General features: G+C 32.0%; 2 protein-coding genes across 2 annotated transcripts; both read right to left on the bottom strand.

Moving 5' to 3' along the window:
• Window positions 1-475: 475 nt before the first annotated feature.
• LOC111995694 (two-component response regulator ORR26-like) lies at window positions 476-2,817 on the bottom strand. Its single transcript, XM_024027625.2, has 4 exons — window positions 2,685-2,817; window positions 2,233-2,388; window positions 919-1,004; window positions 476-802 (listed from the first exon to the last, which is right to left on the bottom strand). The coding sequence occupies exons 1-4, from the start codon at window positions 2,815-2,817 to the stop codon at window positions 476-478; spliced, it is 702 nt and encodes a 233-aa protein (XP_023883393.2).
• Window positions 2,818-4,633: 1,816 nt separating this feature from the next.
• Window positions 4,634-11,164, bottom strand: LOC111995696 (two-component response regulator ORR26-like). The gene is made up of 7 exons (XM_024027626.2): window positions 11,008-11,164; window positions 9,263-9,412; window positions 8,855-9,109; window positions 6,064-6,149; window positions 5,391-5,658; window positions 4,987-5,104; window positions 4,634-4,832 (listed from the first exon to the last, which is right to left on the bottom strand). The coding sequence occupies exons 1-7, from the start codon at window positions 11,162-11,164 to the stop codon at window positions 4,634-4,636; spliced, it is 1,233 nt and encodes a 410-aa protein (XP_023883394.2).
• Between the last annotated feature and the right edge of the window lie 12,755 nt (window positions 11,165-23,919).

Genomic DNA, 23,919 nt, shown 5'->3' with positions numbered 1-23,919 from the left:
AAGCTAATTCTAAACGCAATCTAATTGTTGCTAGTAATAGCTGAGGGTATATGCAAAGGATTAAATCATGCTTCTAAAGGGAACACTAATAAGTATTGGTGTAAAAGAGGCTTATCGGTTGGTAAAATGGAAGGGAAGTGCATTCAGAAAATGCTTAAAGAAAATTCACACATGCTCTTGTGTGTTGCTGAATAAAACTAATTTTTTTACAAAACATAAGTATACAACAAAGGAACTACAAAGGGCAGATGGGCCTATCCCTTCTCCACCGTCTGGAGGAAGGATCAAAGTTTCATTCCAAAGCTTTTTAGGACAGAGTCAGAGTTGGATTCAGGAAATCCAGCGTTTAGCTGCAAGAGAACAAAAAGGCAAATATGTGATTTAATTCTTAATATTTTAGACAGTAAAATTTTTTATAACTTGTACCAAAAGATGTGGAAAAAACAGTAAACTAACCTTCATGAATGCATTCCGCTTATATATTAGCATCATAATCAACAAGAATATCATCCAACTGATCCAAGTTGATACCAGCAGAATCTCCAGGATTGTCCCCAAGAAAATTATCATGGTTAGACAACTCTAACGCAGGAAAATAAGTTGGGCCTTTGCCTCCCATGGCAGCTACGTTCTCTGCCATAAAAGTGTCACTTCGGTTTCCATAAATAGTACTACCTTCAGTAATACTTGACCTGTCATGAAACGCTACATTCCGAACGGCTTGGGTTCCAATGTTGGATAATTCAAGCTGCTTGGTGTTCAGGACTTCGTCATTCCCGCTCAGCTGTTTTTTACGGTATTTCTGTATTTTGGACATGAACTTGTAAGTTGTACGTGTCCTTCACCGAAGAAGGAATTAATATGACGGTCTAACTTGATAACATAGAGGTAAAAACCAGCTAAAGAAATTACAAGCACCTGAAGATAGCTAGAAACATGTTCTCTAGTCAGGCATTGGACACCCTGTGCTTTCATTCTATTCAAAATTTTATTGGGGGTAGCCTCTGCAGCAACACAAGATATTGTCATACAGAAATGAATATTATTAGAGAAGAAAGGAATGGGATGCTCAAACAATCGCAATGGCTCTATTTACTGTTTAGTTCTCTTCTTAAGAAACAAAATTCTATTCTTGGGAGTTAGATACACAAAATGTTAAGTTAATGGGAGAATTATAGAGATTTATTTATTGGTTTTAGAATTCTACATTGACTAGAAAAATAATAAGAATGTGCACTAATCATATCAAAAGTGATAATTATTCCACACTGATGAGAAAAAATGTGTGGTAATCCATATAAATAGAGTGATGGGTATAACAAGTCTAAAAAAATAATAATAATAAATTTAAATTTTCTTTTTTTTTAACTAACGAAGTTTGTCAACAAACTTTGTTAACATTATTTAATATTTTTTAATTGAACATGAATTTTGACAAATCAACTAGTAGATTACATTGTTCACTTATATCTTTATGCTTACAAAATTTCAATAAAATAAAAAATCAATAGTTATATCTTCAATTAAATATTTAAATTTCGAGTTTTTGTAGTCTACATTTATACATTAAAAAATAAGCTTATAAAACGAATAATAAAAAACATATGATTTAAAAATATAAAAAAATATACAATTCAACCATTAAATTTTCCAAATATATAATCATGTTAATTTGTTTAATGAACTACAAACTAAACTTTGCACTTTTTAAATTATTGATAATGTATATTGGGCTGGGTTAATTGGATTGAGAATTTGTAAGAATAACAAATTATTGAAGCTTAAGATTATGGCCGGGAACGGTTCACACCATCTCTCAGCTCAAGATAACATTGGTGAAATATTTCTCTCATTTCAGGTGTCCAGATCATCCGTTCTTTTTTCTCTTCATTCCGCTGCGGTGGCACTTCAAAACACTTACTTATCCTATGCTTTAACACATGAATCCAAATCTTTTTGAGTTCATCCATTCGGATGGGCTTCACCAGATAATAACAAGCACCATATTTTATGCTATACACCATAGTGCTATTATCTCCAACCTCGGACATGACTGAAAAATAACAAATATTGGGATGTTAGACATGGCCTGACAGTAAGCTTGCCCCTCTTAAGCCCTAATAATATAGCATATGCTGTTAAATAATGAGATTGCAATTTAAATATATCATAGTAAAAGGCGAAAGAATATAGTAAATTGAATTGAACAAGACAAGCAGCAGATATTCTTACTTATGACTGGCAAATCAGTGGCCTTGCTCAATTTTCCAAGAAGCGTAATTTCATCCATGTCAGGCAGGCATCTTTCAGTCAAAATAATATCAAATGTGTTGCTTCTGCTATTTTTAAGCAAACTCAAAGCATCCTTCCCTCGATTGCATTTGGCAACTGAAATTATTTATGTTCACTTTAATGTAACACAGTAGGGGTGAAGAAATATATTGGAAGAACACATAAAAAATTTGACAAAAGTTCAATATCAAACACAACATCACAACATGGTGTGTGATTTAGAAACCTAAACAATTTCGGTGGTAAAGTAGCACACATTAGAGAGAAGGATAAGCTAGCTAGTGACATGGGGTCACGAATATGATTATTTGTTATTCCATTATTTTCCTCACATCCAAACAAAAAAAAAAGGGGAAAAGAAAATGTGACCAAACTCCAGAGCATATGTATACCTTCGTAATCACATTGCTTAAGCATCGTTTCCAACAGGTGGAGACTTTCCAGATTTTCATCGACAATTAAAACCCTCATTCCAGCTGGGAACTCACTGGAAGTATTATCACTCTTCTCCAATGCGCTTTTCATTTTCCTAATCTGTAGAAATTGAACTAATTAAAAGTGTTTTTTTTCTCTCTCTAGAATACAGCGAGGTACAGGGCGTCGTGTACTGAAGCTTCTTCAGACTGTTGTTTGTGAGAGAAGAAGAAGAACAACAAGAAGAAGAGATGAAACCCTAAAGCAAAAAAAGAAAAAAAGAAAGAAATTGAACTAATAAATCTAAAAGCAGACTGAAGAAGAAAAATAGTACAGCATTAAGCTCTATACAATGTCAGTAGATAAAGAATGTCAAAAAGATTTGACGTATCATTTGTTTGATATGAATCACAGGTTTGATTTTCGTATCAATTGTAGATTATCCTAATGATATGAACAATGCATGTTGTACAGGAACTAGTGCACAGGGAACAAGAGGGCTCCACATTTAACTACAGCTTTTAGTTTTCCTTTTCCTCCGAACTTCTCAGAGAAAAAATCTACCACCATAAATTATTACACAATTTTTATGCCATAAGTGTAATTGGGCAGATGTGAATAGTGAATAAAAAATGGTAGGTTTACGAAATCTGTTACGTTATGAAACAGTCTATACTCCTATAACCACTCTTTTCATATGTAGAAAAAAGTTATGGAACAGTCTATACTCCTATAACCACTCTTTTCATATTCAACACTATGTTGTTATGGGGCTATGTTGTTCTATGTTTAGTAAAACTCAAGATATGTTAAATGTAATTGATTCAACAAATTAAAAATGATGGTGGGATGATTATAATTTTATAACATCAGTTTGTAAATTTTACATAACAAACTAATAATTGTATCAGCATTTTCTTAACAATGCAATACAACTGAGGTTAATGAAAGTTGCAAAAGGGGTGTCAACTAAAGCCTTCAATTGAGTGAAGCAATCTGTGATGGAAAGCTCAGATTGTGAATTGGTTCCAAGATCGTTCTACAATTGAAAGACCCTAGGCCCATTCCTTGAGAAAATCGATCCTTTAGATCATTCTAGATTCCCAATGTGGTGTTGTGATAAACCGCACTAGTAGCAATCTTGGGAGCAACGCAATCCAAGATCCATGAAATAATTATGTTGTTACAACATGGCCAACCTCGCACCATTGATGCAATGAGAGAAACAGTGCCATAAAAAAAAACCCTAGTTTATTCTACACACTCAACGCTCTTTGAATAGATTGTGCCTAGGTTGGATAATTCTCTCCTCCAAGAAGAGGTTTTAACACAAGTATAGCACCTGCAATTTCTCCTTGGTGTAGAAAGAACGGATGAGACTCATCAATGGAGATGGTTTGTGTAGAGGTTGTTGAGTTTGTTGACGCCACATAAATGGTTTTACTGTCAATCAACACGTATGCTCTGATAACATAACAAAATCAAGAAGATTTAGAAATAAATCTTATTTCACTAACTGCTTAATTACAAGGAACCTTGTTCTTTATTTATAGCAACAAAGAACACTAACTGAAGAAACTAACTCTAACTAATTCCCTAAATACAATTATATGAAGCTAACCAATAAAAACAAGACAACTGTGTTAGTAAGACACCTGCACACGTGTTAGTAAATAGTGTTTACAAGACTCAATAGTAATGAAAAATTACATTTTACCATCTTAAACTATACTCAAATATTACACTTTGCACCCTAAAACTTTTCAAATGCAAATTTTCATCCTAATTTATAATCATTGTTACACTTTATATCCTGATATTAAGTTTGTTATTAATTTGGACAAAATTTCAAAATTTGGAGTGCAAAATATAATCAAGATTGTAGATTAGGATAGGAAAATGTAATTTCTCCTTTCATCTTTACCCGCTATGATGCTAGTACCAAAACAACAGTAGCTTTATTAAACTTAACATGACTACTTCTTTCTTCTTTGCTTTTGATCTTCATTCCTTGTCTTCTTTGTCTTCTTCTTCTTCTGAGAGTATTCAACAAAGAAGCATTTTCCTTGGAATTTGGGATAACCTCACCAGACTCAGACTTTGGCTTCAGATAATCCAGTGGCTGGCTGCAAGAGAACATAAATAAATAAAGCTCTCCTTTTTGTCTAAAAAATCTCAGTTATTTTTGATAGAAAAAATTCTTATAACTTGTACCAGAATGCGAATAAGTTATACAATTTTTTTACTAGCAAGTAGCAACAATGAATGGAATCATCTTACGAACCAGTATCATCATCAAAGAAGAGGTTTTCAGAATGATCGTGAGCTATATCTTCCCAAGTAAAATGTTCAAATATTCCAACCGGCCAGCTCTCGTTCCAGTAGAAACTATAAGCTCCTTATTCAAAAGGGATATAATTATAATCAATACCAAAATCTTCAGAAGAACTCGGAAGATGAGTATAATTGGAGAAGAGACCAAGATCTCTAGAAATTCCCCCCCCGAAGAGTATCAAAGTTGGGCAATCCAACCTCATTGACAAGTACATTCGCTGGTACATCGTTGGGTAAGTGGTAGATAAAAGGCTGATGTCCCGTGAGCTGATTGCATATCTGCTCACTTAACGGTGCTCGAGTCATCTGAGTCATCAATGTTTTCCTTTGGTTTCCACAAATAGTACTACCTTCAATGGTACAGAAGTTGGCCTCAACAGGCAATGGTAAATTTGGAAAGCCATGAGTGTTCTTGATTGCTGCTGGAGCTCGTTGCTGTTGTGATGATATATCTAGCTGATTTGGATCTGGGGTGTTCAGGAATCCATTGAGCAGAGTCATTGGTGGATGCTCCATTTCATATCTAGATTCAACATGCCCTGAACTGGTACCATCTTTGTCTTTGTACTCTTGCATGTGTAATGGAGGAGCTTGTTTTTGAAGTTTTAAACGGTGTTTCTGCATCATACACTGAAGTTGTGAGTTTCCTTCACCAACAAAGGAAAGGAATCCGACTTCATAAACTACCATTAAGGAATCTAACTCATTGACTTGATAAACTAGTATTACCGAAAAAGATATCTAACTTCGTACCATGATAAAATAACATTTGTCCTGAAAGCTTAATATATTAAAAATGATATTTATATGTTTAATGATTATTTTAATACAACTGTTTTAGTTAAATTAGATTTTTTCTTGTGAGGGAAATTTCAATTTAAGAAATAGATAAAAGTTGTTGCACACAATTTTTAGGAACTAAAATCATGAGTGGAACTTGAAATCATGAATTGAAATTGTGTCTTCAACTCATAATTTCAGTTCGAAAAGTATGTAACAAAAATTACCCACAATAACAATTACCTGAAGATGGCTAGAAACTTGATCTCTAGAAACATTTCGGACACCCTTAGTTTTCATGCGTTCCAAAACTTTCTTGGGAGTAGCCTCTACATCAACATGATATACTGTAATATTACTAATATAGAGAAACAAACAAAACAAATTATTTATATTTTTAATTTCTTGGCCAAACAACCACCAATAAAATGATTGAAGTAATCAGGAACTTATGATTCCAAATTAATATCATTTGCATGAAGTGAGATACAAGTATGAGAGATACATGATAATTATTTCCAAAATGAATTTTATAGAAAATTATCTTATTTTCTTATATCTGATAGTGATCTTAAAATGAGTTCAAACATTATCTCTTAACTCTCCTTATATATTTTTATGTGATATAAATTTATTTTCTTTATTTAGTTTTGTGTAAAGATAATACTATTTTTTAGAAAATTTTAGTGGAGAAGAACTCTATCTCAAGCTAATCTAAATAAGAAAAATTAAGAGATCATTTTTCTTTAATTTAATCCATTTTTTTATATATAAAAAAACTATCTTTATATATAATTTTCTATTGAAACAAATGAAGGCTAGGCCCGTTTTGTACGTGTGTTTAAATAACAGTTTTCAATTTCTTTTAAATACGTGTGAGTGAAAAAGTGTGCAAAAATACATGTAATATTATTTAAAAATTGAAAACATATATTTAAGTTGATGTATCAAACAAACCCTAAGTTGCTTAGAAATACAAGATTGGGAAATCAACTTTTCAAGAGCACCACCCTTTTGGAAACTAGGTACTTAGGCTAAATCAGTATTATCATCCAAAAACTGAGTTACAAGTACATCAATGGCTATGTATAGCTAGGCACTCAAGTACTAACTGCCCTAAGCCTTAGCTAATTAAATGGGCTTTTGATGGCTAGAAACTTGATCTCTAGAAACATTTCGGACACCCTTAGTTTTCATGCGTTCCAAAACTTTCTTGGGAGTAGCCTCTACATCAACATGATATACTGTAATATTACTAATATAGAGAAACAAACAAAACAAATTATTTATATTTTCAGTTTCTTGGCCAAACAACCACCAATAAAATGATTGAAGTAATCAGGAACTTATGATTCCAAATTAATATCATTTGCATGAAGTGAGATACAAGTATGAGAGATACATGATAATTATTTCCAAAATGAATTTTATAGAAAATTATCTTATTTTCTTATGTCTGATAGTGATCTTAAAATAAGTTCAAACATTATCTCTTAACTCTCCTTATATATTTTTATGTGATATAAATTTATTTTCTTTATTTTGTTTCGTGTAAAGATAATACTATTTTTTAGAAAATTTTAGTGGAGAAGAACTCTATCTCAAGCTAAGCTAAATAAAAAAAATTAAGAGATCATTTTTCTTTAATTTAATCCATTTTTTTAATATATAAAAAACAATCTTTACATATAATTTTTTATTGAAACAAATGAAAACTGGGTCCGTTTGGTTCGTGTGTTTAAACAACAATTTTCAATTTTTTTAAAATACGTGTTAGTAAAAAAAAGTATAAAAATATGTATAATATTATTTAAAAATTAAAAATATATATTTAAATTGATGTACCAAACAAACTTTAAATTGCTTAAAAATACAATATTGGAAAATCAACTTTTCAAGAGCACCACCCTTTTGGAAACTGGGTACCTGGGCTAAATCAGTATTATCATCCAAAAACTGAGTTACAAGTACATCAATGGCTATGTAGAGCTAGGCACTCAAGTACTAACTGCCCTAAGCCTCAGCTAATTAAATGTGCTTTTGCCCCCCCAAAAAAAAAAAGGACTAATTAAATGTGTAGGCCGCTGCCATGTGGCATAAGCCTAACAAACTCCTAACTGTTTCTGCTCCAACATATTACTAACTACTCATTCCTGTAACTAATCAGCGGTAGCTTTTTAAACATCTTGCCAACTACAGCAATATACTTTACTTATCCCATATTATGAAAAATGCTAAGGGATATTTTTAGAGTAATGATTAAAAATTTATTTTAAAAAAATAATTATTGTTTTTATAATTTTTTTTATTTTTTATAAAAATTGTGTCAAAACTTTTTTAAAATAAATTGTTAACTATTACCTTAAAGACACTTGTTAGTATGATCTATTATAATTACAATTATATAGCCTGGGTTTGGATAGCGCTTCTTCTTGCTGAAAGTAGAGTTGCATTTTCTGTTTTTTTTTTTTTTTTTTGTCAGTTTTGTTGACTTTTGAGAGACAAAACTTGCTGAAAGTAGAGTTGCATTTTCTGTTTTTTTTTTTTTTTTTGTCAGTTTTGTTGACTTTTGAGAGACAAAAATCACTATGCGTGTACTGTGCGTGCACTTTTCACACACTGTTCATGCACTGTTCACACAATATTTAATATTAAAAGTGGGTCCCATAATACTATTCACACATTTAAAAATTATTTTGCTACAGTGTTTTCAGCAACAATCAATTTTTATCAACTTTCAGCAACAATAAGTGCTATCTAAACGGACCCATAGACATATTAGCTGCTGCATCATGCCGATGCATATGTTTTCCTTCCCATATATAGCAAACCCTTTCTCTGTTTTTTCTTTTTTCTTTTTTTTTTCTTTTTTTTTCTTTTTCGTAAATGAAAGATTGAATTAGTTGATAGTAATTTGACTTCACTAACTTACACCATTGAACGCAATGGACAAAAGTGCTTAGCATGAGCAGATAAATGACCAGAGTGTGAGAACAAAAATTAATGTAGCTAAGATTAGGAAAAGGATTCATACTATCAATGCCCATTTCTTGCACACTTTCCACAAACTTTTCTTGAATGTCCATTTTCCAAGACATTCGACATTTTTTCGCTCTGGACATATCATTTGCCGGCTTCTGCACTTGAGCCAACTTATTTTTTCTGCTGGAATACACATGTGTCCACACCATGTTGAGATCACGCATTGGGATAGGCTTCTCCATATAGGCACAAGCTCCATAGTCCAAACTCCTCTGAATAGTGTCAACTCCATCATCCTCCGATGTTACTAAATATCATTAAAAATAGTGAGATGTTAGATTCACAAAACATGCTAAATATTAATGAAACTACAAATGGCATATATAATTTAGTAAAAGGTATAAATATCATTATATATATATAACATATTGAAGGAATTGAACAAGCTGTGTATACTTACCCACGACAGGCAAGCCCCTCTCTCTACCAATTCGAACAAGCTCAAATTCACTTATACCAAGCAGGCGTTGCTCAGTTATTATAATATCAAAACCACTGAAGTCCATCCTAAGTAGAGTCAAAGCTTCCTCCACTTGATTGCATTCAGTAACTGAAAAGTATTTTTGCTTTCAGTGTAACATCCATGGGGCGCAAATGGATATATGTCATATTTAGGTGTCATATTTGAGATATGTAAATATTTTGCATTCAGTTATTGCCCATTAAAAAAAATCAGGAAGAATTTTATTAACACGAAAAAACACATTTTACAAGACACACAAATCCCACATGGACAAAACAATCCCAATCTATACAAAGGCCTAAAAGTTCCTACCTTAAAACATGCCAATCACCATTACTGACTCAAACTTGAGACTCAAAGTTTTAAAAGGTCTCGTACCAATTAAAGACCCTCTATATAAGGTTTAGGACCTTCCCTATCTAGGCAATATGGAACTTAGACAAGATAATTAATTGCTGGATTTAACTGAACACGTAGCAGATGATCGCCTTCCCTGAAATAGTCCAGTGAGTCAAATAAGTGTACTTACTCGATCTGGGGAGTAACAACTATATAGAGTCCAAAATTGAAAAAATTTAAGTCAAATCTCAACATCCCTCAGTCTCTTAATTTTCAGCTTTTTCTATTCCAAACGAAGCAAACACAATTCTCTGTTTTCATCCTTTCCTACGTTCCCTCTAATAAGCAATGATAAAAAAAAAAAAAAACAAAAAAACAAAAAAAACAAAAACAACAACAACAACAAACTCTCAGCAAAAAAAAAAAAAAACAAACAACAAACAAAACCCTCTATATAAGGTTTAGGACCTCCCCTATCTAGGCAATATGGAACTTAGACAAGATAATTAATTGCTGGATTTAACTGAACAGGTAGCAGATGATCTCCTTCCCTGAAATAGTCCAGTGAGTCAAATAAGTGTACTTACTCGATCTGGGGAGTAACAACTATATAGAGTCCAAAATTGAAAAAATTTAAGTCAAAACTCAACATCCCTCAGTCTCTTAATTTTCAGCTTTTTCTATTCCAAACGAAGCAAACACAATTCTCTGTTTTCATCGATCCTTTCCTACGTTCCCTCTAATAAGCAATGATAAAAATAAAAAAATAAAAACAACAACAACAACAACAACAAACTCTCAGCCAAAAAAAAAAACAACAACAAACAAACAAACAAAACAAATGTTATCCTCCTTTTCTCTTTTCTTCTTGTTGATGATTGTCATCTCCCTTCATTTAAAAGGAATGTTGAGAACGGAAGAGGATTGAGCGTGAAAAGAGGAGAGAGAAAGATAACCAGAAGAAAAAACTTTAGGACATCCATCACCTTTCTCACTCCATCTCCCTTAACCCTAACATGATACACAGAAATTAAGGGTGAGTCATGTTCACGCGAGGTGATCTGCGCAATGCGTCTACAAAAGGTCGTCATCAGCATCGAGGAATGCCCTTCTCTCTCACTTAGACAGTGTTGGGAGAGAGAGAGAGAGAGAGATGAGGCATCACTCATGCTGCAACATGCAAAAGCTGAAGAGGGAGCTGTGGTCACCAGTGTAAGATGAGAAAGTCATCAAAAAAAACCTTACGAATTTTTTTAAAGAGAAACTCCTTTCACAAATATGACTGGTATCTATTAACACCCCGTCAAAAAGAAAAGAAAGTCATAAAGGAGACCAGAACAGACCTTTGTATTGGTGCTTACATTTCCGAAGATTTGTTACAACTTCTTGGAGGCTTTTCTGATCGTGATCCACAACCAAAATGCTCAGACCAACCGGAGAATAATCGAAACCGGTATCACTTTCTGTCAACACGGCCTTGCCTTTGCTTTTTCTGTCCATCTCTCAATGCGACTCTCCGGAGATGCTATTCAAAACATTACACAATGTGATTTCCTTTCCTTTTACTTTTTCATTCCAAACGGAAATGCTAAAAAATATATAGTTTTTTATTCATTTTTTCTCTCTTTTTTATGACTAACTTTCTTCTACTGTTTCTTTTTTCCACTTTCTTCTCTGCCTGTCTATTTTATCTTCTGTCAATCTCTCTTTCTTTTTTCTTCTTCTTTCTTCTCCATAGCCGCACCTCCATGGCACCACCAATAGCCACTATGAGCTTTATCTCTCTCTCTCTCTCTCTCTCTCTCTCTCTCCACCTTTCTTTTCTCTCTCTTTCTTCAAATCTTTCTCTATTTCGGCCAACACTCCATGACTCTATCACCATAGCCGAAGCTCACAAGCTCTTCCTCCACCGTCAACCATGGCTGAACCTATCCAGGCCGAGAACACCATGGTCAAGCTCCCAAAGCTCTTTCTCTATTCTCAACCAATCTCTAATTATTTTCTACTTTCCTTTTTTATTTCTTCTTTATTAATTTTTTTTCTTTCTCCGGCCAAGAATCCCTCTCTTTGTTTGGTTGTTTATGTTTGATTTTGTGGGGATTGTATTTGGTTTGAGGTTTCAAAAGTGGGATTTTAATTTGGGGTTCAGTGAGTTTTTAATTTGGTATAGAGAGAGGGATCAACGGTGGCTTTCTGTTTTTATTTTTAATTCTTGAAAGGTGGTGAGGTTAGTATTATTTTAAAGTGATAGAATTTAAAAATAGAAAATATGATGTATGACATATTGTAAATAGTGTGGTAAAAAAGATAAAATAAATTTTGATGTGTTAAAATAACATTTAGTTTGGCACAACAAGTACTAGTGCTCTAATAATCCATCCGACTTTTGCCTATAGACTATAGAGAAAGAGAAGAAAAAGAAAAAATATCTACCCAATTTTTGGACACTAAGCAGAGTTTCCTAAAACATTTAGGGTAAAAGAAAACATACACACTCATACACATTGCCCGAGAAAAGCGGGCCTTCCGATTAAAATGTGATATATGACACATTGTAAAATAGTGTAGTAAAATAGATAAAACAAGTTTTGATATGTTAAAATAACATTTAGTTTGGTACAGTTGATGTTAGTACTCTAATAATCTATCCAACTTTTGCCTATAAACTATAGAGAAAGAAAACGAAAAAATATCCATCCAATTTTTGGACTTGGAGGAGAATTTCCTAAAACATTTGAGATAAAAGAAAAGATTTCAGGTAAAAGCAAAAACATACACCCTCGTACACATTGGCTGAGAAAATTGTGCCTTCCAATTATAATATGGTATATTATTTTATTATCCCAAAATACAAGTGGAGTAAGATTAAAGTCCACCAAAGCGCACATTTGGCACAATAGTCACTCTATAAGTATAAGTGTATGTGGAGTGTGAGGTGCAAGGGTCGGGATTCAAGTTTTCAAAAAGGAGTTTCGCATACATATACATTTAAATTATGTTAGAGTAGAATTTCTATCTTGTAAAAAAAAAAAAAAAAAAAAAAAGACTAAGAACCAATACACAAAATTGTACATCATATCGCAACAATAAATTTTGTCAAATAACACTATTGTGGGCCTTTATCAGATGTTTTTCATAAATGTAACCTGCTTGCTCGTTTTCTTGTTAAAAGATGAGTTCTAACGGTAGATCTTGATATCTAGGTAAAAGATTTGTCTTCAAAGCTAAAGCTTGTATTCCAAGCTGATTTAGTGTATTTATAAAATCTTTCTTATCGGTTCCTCGAAGAAAAAAAAAAAAAGGATCACGCACTAACTATCAGAACGTTGCATCACACATGCAAAAAAATTACATTAAAGATGTGCATAACAAGGTATGTGAAACAAGTATTTCTCAATCCAAAAAAGAGACTTTGGTAGGAGAAATTGAATTATTTAGGGTAAAATATCATTTTCGTTCCTAAACTATCACAAAAGTTCGTTTTTCGTCCCTAGACTTTCAAAAGTTCTATTTTCGTCCCTAAACTATCACAAAAGTTCATTTTTCGTCCTTAAACTTTCAAAAATTCTATTTTCGTCCCTAAATTTTCAAAAGTTCTGACGGAGTGCTGACGTGGCTTGACAGAGTGCTGATGTGGGAGGGACGAAAATCAATACGTTTGGAAAAGTTTAGGGACGAAAATAGAACTTTTGAAAATTTAGGGACGAAAAATGAACTTTTGTGATAGTTTAGGGACGAAAATAGAACTTTTGAAAGTTTAGGGATGAAAAACGAACTTTTGTGATAGTTTAGGGACGAAAATGATATTTTACCCAATTATTTATTAAAAAATATTACTATTTAGCTATTCACATAAAATTGACAATAACTATTTTAGGAGATGTATCTTTATTTACATGTTTCTTTGGAATAAAATTAAATAATTTAAAAAAAAAATATATGATAGTATTTGAAATTTATGACGTTTGCTCCATGGCGATTGCACTTTAGGCCAAGACACCAATTTATTTTTAGTATAGATGAATTATACCTCAAATGTCTTATTTGAAAACAAAAATTTTTAATAATTGAGCCTAAAAGCCACAAAGATATGGGTTTTTATAAGAAGCTTTTTTTATCAAAGAATAATCAAGCACAATTACTTAATTGAACATCGACAATTCAAAAATGGCAAATAGGCAAACACTAGAGAACTTCACTAAAGGTACTAATGAGTAATGAGGGGACAAGGATTAAAATTTTCAAAAATACCTCTAATCTAATTAGATAATCCTTATTTTAAAAAAAATTAAAAATAGGGGTAAAATTGTAATTCAACAAAATTAAAAAAAAATACTGAAGAAACTTTTTTCCTAAAAATTAGCACACTTTCTATCTAAACATATCTCATGTACGTTTGATACATTTTTTTTCCTAAAAACTTGCACGCACTAAACCTAGCAGTTTACTCCATTTCAAGTCTTGAATTTTAGTTTTAAAAAAATCCTTTTTTCTGTAACCTTACTAACAATAGATAAATTCAAATTGAAAAATTACATTAAATTAAAAAAATTTTAAAAAATCCTCATCGCACATGCAGAGAACGTGTGATGAGGCTAATATTATTTTAATGTGATAGAATTTTAAAATAGAAAAATGTGATGTATGACATATTGTAAAATATCTATCCAATTTTTGGACACAAAGGAGAATTTCCTAAAACATCTCAAGTAAAAGCAAAAGCATACACCCTCATACGCGTTGGCCAAGAAAATTGTGTCTTCCAATTATAATGTGGTATATTATTTTATTATTCCAAAATACAAGTGGAGTAAGATTAAAGTCCATCTCTCACCTTTATTATTATAGTCACTCTATAAGTATAAGTGCATGTGCGGTGTGAGATGCAAAAGTCGGAATTCAAGTCTTCAAGAGGAATCTTCACACATATATACACTTAGATTAAATCAGAGTAGAATTTATATCTTGTAAAAAAATAATAAATAAATAAGGAGATTAATGTCCAAAGCACAAAAAAAGTACATCATATCGCGAAAATCCAGTCAAATAAAAATGTTGCCTATATCCACTATTATGGGTCTTTATCGGATGCTTTTCATAAATGTAACCTGCTTGCTCATTTTCTTCCTAGAAGATGAGTTCTAACAGTAGATCTTGATGTATAGGTAAATGACCTATCTTCTAAGTTAAAGCTTGTATTCTAAGGAGATTTAGTGTATTTATAAAATCTTTCTTATTGGTTCCAAAAAAAAAAAAGGGATCACGCACTAACTGTCAAAATGTTGTATCATACATGCGAAAAATTACATTAAAGATGTGTATAACAAGGTATGTAAAACAAGTATTTCTCAATCTAAAAAAGCAAATTTGGTCCGAAAATTTGAATTCTTTAATAATTAAGCCTTCATGACCATAACCGAAGCTCACAAGCTCTTCCTCCATTGTTAACCATGGCTGAAACTATCCAGGCCAAGACCACCATGGTCAAGCTACCAAATCTCTTTCTCTATTCACAACCAATCTCTAATTCTTTTCTACTTTCCTTTTTTATTTCTCTTTTAATATTGTTTTTTTTTCTTTCTCCGGCCAAGAATCCGTCTCTTTCTTTGGTTGTTTATGTTTGATTTTGTGGGGATTGTATTTGGTTTGAGGTTTCAGAAGTGGGATTTTAATTTGGGGTTCGGTGGATTTTTAATTTGGTAGAGAGAGAGAGAGAGGGATCAAAGGTGGCTTTTTGTTTTTATTTTTAATTCTTGAAATGCGGTGAGGCTAGTATTATTGTAATGTGATAGAATTTTAAAATAGAAAATGTGATGTAAAGTTTACCAAAAAAAAGTGATGTATGACGTATTGTAAAAGAGTGTAGTAAAATAAATAAAGTAAGTTATGATGTGTTAAAATATTATTTAGTTTGGCATAGCTAATACTAGTGCTCTAATAATCTATCCGACTTTTGCCTATAGACTATAGAGAAAGAAAAATAAAAAATATCTACCAATTTTTGGACACAGAGGAGAATTTCCTAAAACATTTGAGGTAAAAGAAAACATTCATGGTAAAAGCAAAAACGTGCACCCTCTTACAGATTGCCCGAGAAAATTGTGTCTTCCAATTATAACATGGTATATTATTTTATTATCCCAAAATACAAGTGGAGTAAGATTAAAGTCCACCACCGTGCATATTTGGCACAATAGTTACTCTATAAATATAAATGCATGTGGGGTGTAGGGTGCAAGAGTCAAGATTCAAGATTTCAGGAAAGAGTTTCACATACATATACACTTAAATTAAGCTGACTAGAATTTCTATCTTGTTAAAAAAAAAAAGGAGATTAATGTCCAAAACATGAAAAATACATCATATCACGACAATAAATCCGGTCAAATAACTCTATTGTGGGTCTTTATCGGACGCTTTTCATAAATGTAACATGCTTGCTCATTTTCTAGTTCTAACGGTAGATCTTGATATATAGGTAAAAGATCTATCTTCTAAACTAAAGCTTGTATTCCAAGCGGATTTAGTGTATTTATAGAAATTTTTCTTATCAGTTCCTCGAAAAAAAGGATCATTCACTAACTGTTAGAATGTTGCATCACACATGCGAAAAAAATTACATTAAAGATGTGTATAACAAGGCATGTGAAACAAGAATTTTTCAATCCGAAAAAGCGACTTTGGTCGGAAAATTGGATTATTTGATAATCAAGCCTCCATGACCATAGCTGAAGCTCACAAGCTCTTCCTCCACCATTAACCATGGCCAAACCTATCCAGGCCGAGACCACCATGGTCAAGCTCCCAAATCTCTTTCTCTATTCACAACCAATCTCTAATTCTTTTCTACTTTCGTTTTTTTAGTTCTCTTTTATTATTTTTTTTCTTTCTCCAACCAAGAATCCCTTTCTTTGTTTGGTTGTTTATGTTTGATTTTGTGGGGATTGTATTTGGTTTGAGGTTTCAGAAGTGGGATTTTAATTTAGGGTTCAATGGATTTTTAATTTGGTGGAGGGAGAGAGAGGGGTCAACAGTGGCTTTTTGTTTTTATTTTTAACTCTTGAAAGGTGGTGGGGCTAGTATTATTTTAATGTGAGAATTTAAAAATTGAAAATGTGATGTAAAGTTTACCCAAAAAAGAAGTGATGTATGACGTATTGTAAAACAGTGTGGTAAAATAGATAAAGTAAGTTTTGATGTGTTAAAATAACATTTAGTTTGTCATAGCTGATTCTAGTACTCTAATAATCTATCTGACTTTTGTTTATAGACTATAGAGAAAGAACAAGAAAAAATATCTACTCAATTTTCGGACATGGAGGAGAATTTCCTAAAACATTTAGGGCAAAAGAAAACATTTGAGGTAAAAGCAAAAACATGCACCCTCATACACATTGGCTGAGAAAATTGGGCCTTCCAATTATAACATGGTATATTATTTTATTATCTCAAAATACAAGTGGAGTAAGATTAAAGTCCACCACCGTGTACCTTTGGCATGATAGTCATTCTATGAGTATAAATGCGTGTGAGGTATAGGATGCAAAGGTCAGGATTCAAGTCTTTAGGAATAAGGTTCACACACATGTACACTTAAACTAGGCTAAAAGTGATGTATGACGTATTGTAAAACAGTGTGGTAAAATAGATAAAGTAAGTTTTGATGTGTTAAAATAACATTTAGTTTGTCATAGCTGATTCTAGTACTCTAATAATCTATCTGACTTTTGTTTATAGACTATAGAGAAAGAACAAGAAAAAATATCTACTCAATTTTCGGACATGGAGGAGAATTTCCTAAAACATTTAGGGCAAAAGAAAACATTTGAGGTAAAAGCAAAAACATGCACCCTCATACACATTGGCTGAGAAAATTGGGCCTTCCAATTATAACATGGTATATTATTTTATTATCTCAAAATACAAGTGGAGTAAGATTAAAGTCCACCACCGTGTACCTTTGGCATGATAGTCATTCTATGAGTATAAATGCGTGTGAGGTATAGGATGCAAAGGTCAGGATTCAAGTCTTTAGGAATAAGGTTCACACACATGTACACTTAAACTAGGCTAGAATAGAATTTCTATCATGTAAAAAAAAAGGGGGAAGATTAAAGTCCAAAACATGAAAAAGTACATCATATCACAACAATAAATCCGTCAAATAACACTATTGTGGGTCTTTGTCGGATTCTTTTCATAAATTTAACCTGCTTGCTAGAAGACGAGTTCTAACGGTAGATCTTGATGTATAGGTAAAAGATCTTTCTTCTAAGCTAAAGCTTGTATTCCAAGCTGATTATGTGTATTTATAAAATCTTTTTTATCGGTTCCTCAAGAAAAAAGGATCACGCGCTAACTGTCAGAATGTTGCTTCACACATGGAAAAAAATTACATTAAAGATGTGTATAACAAGGTATGTGAAACAAGTATTTCTCAATCCAAAAAGCAACTTTGATCGGGGAAATTGAATTATTTATTAAAAAAATTACTATTTAGCTATTCACATAAAACTGACAATCACTATTTTAAGTAATATATCTTTATTTACATGTTTCTTTTGAATAAATTTAAATAATTTTTTTGTAGATATGATAGTATTTTAAATTTGTGATGTTTGCTCTATGGTGATTGCTCTTTGCCAAAACATTAATTTATTTTTAGTATAAATAAATTAAATCTCAAATATCTTATTTGAAAACAAAAATTTTTACTAATCAAGCCAATTAAAAGCCACGAAAATATAGAATTTTATAAGAAGCTTTTGTTATCAAAGAATAATCAAGTACAATGACTTAATTCAACGTCGACAATTCAAAAATGGCAAACAGGCAAACACTAGAGCATTTCACTAAAGGTACTAATGAGCAGTGAGGGGACAAGGGGTCTTTTATCATAATTTGAAAAGCAATATCGAAAAACTTTCCAAACTCCGGAGTGGGACGTGTAAACGGACAGGTGTAATGCAGCAAAGGACTCTTCAGCAATATATGCCTAAAAATATTACACCGGTAGTCCTTTTACCCTTTTCTAGGCTCTTTTGATAGGTTGTTATAGAATTTGGAATTTAAAAAAATAAAATAAAATAAGAATTGTTATGATTGTATCAATTTTTGTCCCTTCCTTTTCAAGGCTCCTTTGTATATTTGTTATGATTTTATGATTTTTAGATTTTATACTTTATTAGCAATTTTTTATAAATATCTCCTGAAATTCTTTTTCTTTTATATTACTCTAAATCCGAGTTTGAAATTGAACTCGTTTACCGTAATAGATCAAGCTAAGTTAAGTTCAACTTTTATTAACTATATAATGAAGTCAAGTGAAGCTTTCATAAAATAAAATAAAAAATTTTCTCAATCACTAGGTGTAGAGAGGGAAGATTCTTAACCTATCACAAGCTGACACATTTTACTACCAAGTTCATAACGTATGGCTAATTACAAAGCATCACGTATTACTACTAGTTTCTACTATCACCATTCAGAAACTAGCAAAGATTTGCCAAGTGTCACTAAAATAAAAACATAAAAAGCATGCAAAATTTCAATCACACATCAATGCGTGTAAACAATGACATAAGTAGTCCAATTGGGTGTGATGATGCCAAAAATCATCAATGAGTCACACAATTCTCACATGCTCTTGACAGAACCTGCGAAGCAAAAACACAGAATACCTTACAGAGAGTATCGATGTAGTACCGGCCAAATACTCTCTGAAGGTTAAATTAGAGAGAATTTCTACAACTCTAAAGTGCCAGAGTTAGGGAAAATTACGCATACCTTGATTTATGAGGGCTTTGTGGTTTTTATAATAGTGTAGAGCTGATCTTTTTTTCTTGGCGGAGAAGGTATTTTCTTGTAGTGAAAATTCTCATTAATACTCGTATTTTATGAGATCCTTTCCTTGTAGGGATTTCCTTTGATTATGGTTGGGTGTACGATGCAAGATATTTCCATACTAGGATTCTTGGAGACCACTCATGCCACGTAGGTGCTACGTGGCTTCAACAAACCGTCTCCCTTGGGCCCATCCACTTTGAGGAGCCCATCCGTCGCCTTGCCTCTCCGTCCAGGTCATGAGCCCGTCTACTAGTTCTTTAATTGGAAGAATAACTAGGCCATTGACTCCGTCACTTATGATTATCTTTGTTAATTGGATCCGTCTACTTTAGGATTTATCCTTATCAAGGTGCTAACATGTGTCACCTTGAAAATTAAGACATTTCAGCCAATCAAACTATGCCAAGTGTCTTGGAGGAAGAGTCCTAAAACTCCTCCAATCAGGCTGTGACATGTGTCACCAATCAAACCCCACCACATGTCACTCACCCACACCCAAACTACTACAATTAGAAGTCATCTTAAGGCATTTCTACACACCAAGACATCTGCACTTCAAGCAGCATCAAAGAAGGTTGAGAAGTATAGAAGCTCAGCTGGAATTAAGTCTAAAGCCTCGAGGAACTTCAAGAACTTCAACCTCAAATACGAAGAACATTCAAAATAGAATCATTCAAAGCATCTTCCTAAATCTCAAAGTTCACTAGAATCAAACTCAAAAGTCTCTAGAAACTTCAAGAAACCACAAATCAATGAAGCTATATGGATTCAAGCCTCCAAAGCCTCGAAAATTTTCCACCACAAACCTTCAAAGATGAAGAACACACAAAGAACATGAAGAATAAAGAATTTCTAACAAGCTCATAGCTAGAGATTTGTTGTAATTCCGTTTCAAGGGTCTTTGATACATCCTTCAACCAAATTGAAGGATATTTGGTGTTTGAGTTAAAATCACATTACCACAACTCCAATAAGCAATCATCTCAAGAAGATCAAATCAAATGATCATTCTTTTGTAATTTCAGAGAATTACCACATAATCATCAATACAAATTCATAGTTGTGAAACTATTTTACTTGTTTAATTTATTTCAAATTAGAAATTTAGTCGTTAACAAATTCTTGCATGCCCTATGGGAACTCTCTATCTCTTATCTCCTCTCCTTCTCCTTCAAAGAAATAAATCTTCATCATCTTGCTATCAGCTTCAATAGCCTCTAGCAAGAACATTCAAGTTTCAACAATAGCTAGTTCAGTTAAACTTGGTATGGTTACCACCAACAGCTGCATTGATGTAATCAAGTGTAGACAACCTAAAGCTCACAATCAACTTCAATCTCAATCAACCAAGGAAGCCAAGGTCCAAACAATCATCTCCTTTGACCCTCTTGCAAGAAATAAGGTCATCAACAAGGGCATCTCCACCTTAAAACACCTCAAGTATTGAAATCAATTGTTCTCTTTTCATAATTGTTTTTCTAGATTGATATTTAATTTCTAATTCTATCATGAGTCTATTCATGAATCTTCTTATTATTAGAATAGGGCTTTATAATCTGTTGGATATTTTTATAAAAAAATATTATATTTATTTTAATACTCATTTATGTGTATCAATTATCCCTTAATGTCAGATACATTGATTGCTAAATTTTGAAATTCAAATATAATTCAAAATTTGAATAGCTTTTGTCAATAGTTTTAATAAAGAAATTTATGAACATTAACGTGATATTAATACCATAATTGCCAACATATTTGGTTTTATTACAAATATATATTTTCTATTCTAAACGTTTTGTATTCAAACGTTCTTATTTGAATATGACATAATAACGTCATATATGAAAGATTTTTCAGCACTTAAATGTATAGCTATTGCTGAATTATTTTATGTTACCATATATATACAAGTATTTACTATTTGGTTTAATGGAAAAGTGGTCAAAACAGCTAGCAATTTTTGTAATATATATTCAGAAACTTTCAAAAAGGTTTTGTAATAATGGGCCATTCAATTCATAGCATTATGCCCTTTCTTTTTGTTCTCAATGTTCAAAAGTTTGGCAAAGACAACCCTTGAGTCTTGATATCCAGTCTATATTTTATATATATATATATATATATAAAAGAAATTTATTGATTATATATATATTAATTTCAATAACTTTATGACTATTTAATTGATATCAAACCCTTTTGATTCTTTGGCTAAGGACAAGTTATAGGTCCTGCTCTCTCTCTCTCTCTCTATATATATATATGGAAAGAAATAAAAATTTAAATAGACACATTATTTTTGAATTACAAGCTACATACTTTCAAAAAACAATTTTTTATTATTCTAAACACTTACCATCTATTGCTTCTTACTATTCACAAAAATATTTTACCTTTACTAAATTTTCTAGGGAAAAAAAAAGTACTATAGAGAGCGTATATCCTACGAGCAGTGCAGGCTCACAAGGAAAATCAACAAAGGTGGCTGGGCTGTTGTATCCTGGGGGCAACATGCAGAAATTATTTGTCTAACTACATCGAATATACTGTAGACGACACGATTTGTCTCAAGACAATTACTTGGTCCACGCCTCATCTCTGCCATCTCTTTTGGTAAAATCAAATTGTGTAATTTCCAAGGAAAATTCAGGTATTATCTCTCCTTTATTTCCAACATAATCTCTCTTGCAAAACGTGGTAAGCTTGTTAGATATTACTTTTTCCATAATATTGCCTCTAGGGTATGCGATATTCTTGAGTTTTTCTAACAAAATTATTATTTTCTAGACTAAATTGTTGGAACAATTGATGAATATAATCAACCAAAGAGAGTTTTATTAATAAAGCTTATTTCTAAATCTTTCAATCAGATAGTTTATGTGTTTACTTACCCAACTATGTACTAAATTGGACTGGTAGTGAATGCTTAACAATATTGGTGGACAAACCCTAACGCCCTAGTAATTTTAATTATTGAATTTTACCAAACTTTATTTTCCTAAGTTTCAATCATATTTTTTCTATATGTTATTAGTGTTTTTGACATGTTTTTGTTTTCCTTTTCTTGGTGGAACGACAACCTTAGTGACACTACGATTTCTGTTACAAAATTGGATCACATCACCTAACGACGAGGTAGTGACAGTGGTTCTGTGGGAGATGTGTGATGTCGTGGGGTCTAGATCTGAAGCCAAGCATAGAAACTGTTGTGGATCTATGCTATGTGTGTGGGAATCTTCTTTGTTGGGTAGAAATATTTTGCTTAATGCCAAAAATGAAGTTTAGCTTCGATACCATGTTAAATATTGGCATTGATGTGCATACCATGTTGTATATGCTAAAGTAGATACAAAAAAGGAAGCATAGAATAGGAACACGAAGGTTACGTGGTTCAGCCTTGACAGCTTATTTCCACAGGAGAAACCCTTAAAGACTACATCTTTATTATGTAAGAGTGTAGCACAAAATTTGCATTACAATGAACCATAACATGAGTATTTATAAAAGACTAAACCCTAGACTATTAGTACAGGTAGGAGACTACTCTTGCACACATACTAGGTGAACTTGGACCTATTACATTGGGCTAATATGTTTAATATATCTCTAACAACTAGCATAAGGGAACTTCAAATCCTAAAGAGAAACGTCCTTGTCGTTTTATTGTAACACCAACAAATATTTATCAAAATTCTAGGGTTTAGCACTTGGGAGTTGTTTTTCTAAAATGCAATTTTTTGTAATTTTGTAAACACAATCTAGTTAAAAACATAATGCCAAATGATTTTAAAATTCCAAACTAAGATTTAATCATGGTTTTTGTCCAAGAAAATGCTAATTCAAATATGAGAAAACATTTATCCAAATGGATTCTAAGTCATGTCTTTGACTCCATTTATATACATATATATGTGTGTGTATATATATATATATATTCAATTATGTGACAATGTAATAATTCAACTCGAATGACTAATTAAAGAAATAGATTTAAAAATATAAATAAATAGGGTAAAATAAGTTTTAGTTAAGTCAAGTCCAACTTTTTTTTAGTACAATGTCAAGTAAAAATTTTATTAACTACATAATGACATCAATTCAATCTTTAATATGTTTTTTTTTATTATTATAAGACATCTTTTGTTAGAATTATGTTGCAAACAACTTATATAGATGGATTAAATCTAATACTTATTTTATTTACTTTTGGATTGTATAGATAGTTTGCTTATAAATTTGTCATTCAAATGTGAGGTTCTAATAATATAATGACAGGTTAATATCAAAATAGAAAATTAGACTAAAATAAATAAATACTTGGCAACGAAATATTTCGTCATTATTAGTTTGGATAGAATGGAATAAAAAGAATTGGTGACAAAATGTTTCATCGCTATTAAATTGAACAA

This window comes from Quercus suber, unplaced genomic scaffold (assembly GCF_002906115.3).
Source record: "Quercus suber isolate HL8 unplaced genomic scaffold, Cork oak 2.0 scaffold_587, whole genome shotgun sequence".
In the NCBI taxonomy this organism is placed as follows: Eukaryota; Viridiplantae; Streptophyta; class Magnoliopsida; order Fagales; family Fagaceae; genus Quercus; species Quercus suber.
The sequence above is the reverse complement of the archived record's forward strand: the minus strand, read 5'-3'. Positions and strand labels throughout refer to the sequence as shown.

Bases quoted from the DNA above. Each gene is read 5' to 3' on its own strand.
- LOC111995694 (XM_024027625.2), bottom strand. From the start codon at position 2,817: ATGAAAAGCGCATTGGAGAAGAGTGATAATACTTCCAGTGAGTTCCCA. The intron at 1,005-2,232 runs GTAAGAATATCT...GTGTTGCTGCAG, and splicing joins CACTGATTTGCCAGTCATAA to AGGCTACCCCCAATAAAATT. The intron at 803-918 runs GTGCTTGTAATT...TCCAAAATACAG, and splicing joins ATGTTTCTAGCTATCTTCAG to AAATACCGTAAAAAACAGCT.
- LOC111995696 (XM_024027626.2), bottom strand. From the start codon at position 11,164: ATGGACAGAAAAAGCAAAGGCAAGGCCGTGTTGACAGAAAGTGATACC. The intron at 9,110-9,262 runs GTAAGTATACAC...AATGATATTTAG, and splicing joins GAGGGGCTTGCCTGTCGTGG to TAACATCGGAGGATGATGGA. The intron at 6,150-8,854 runs GTATGAATCCTT...ATGTTGATGTAG, and splicing joins GCAAGAAATGGGCATTGATA to AGGCTACTCCCAAGAAAGTT.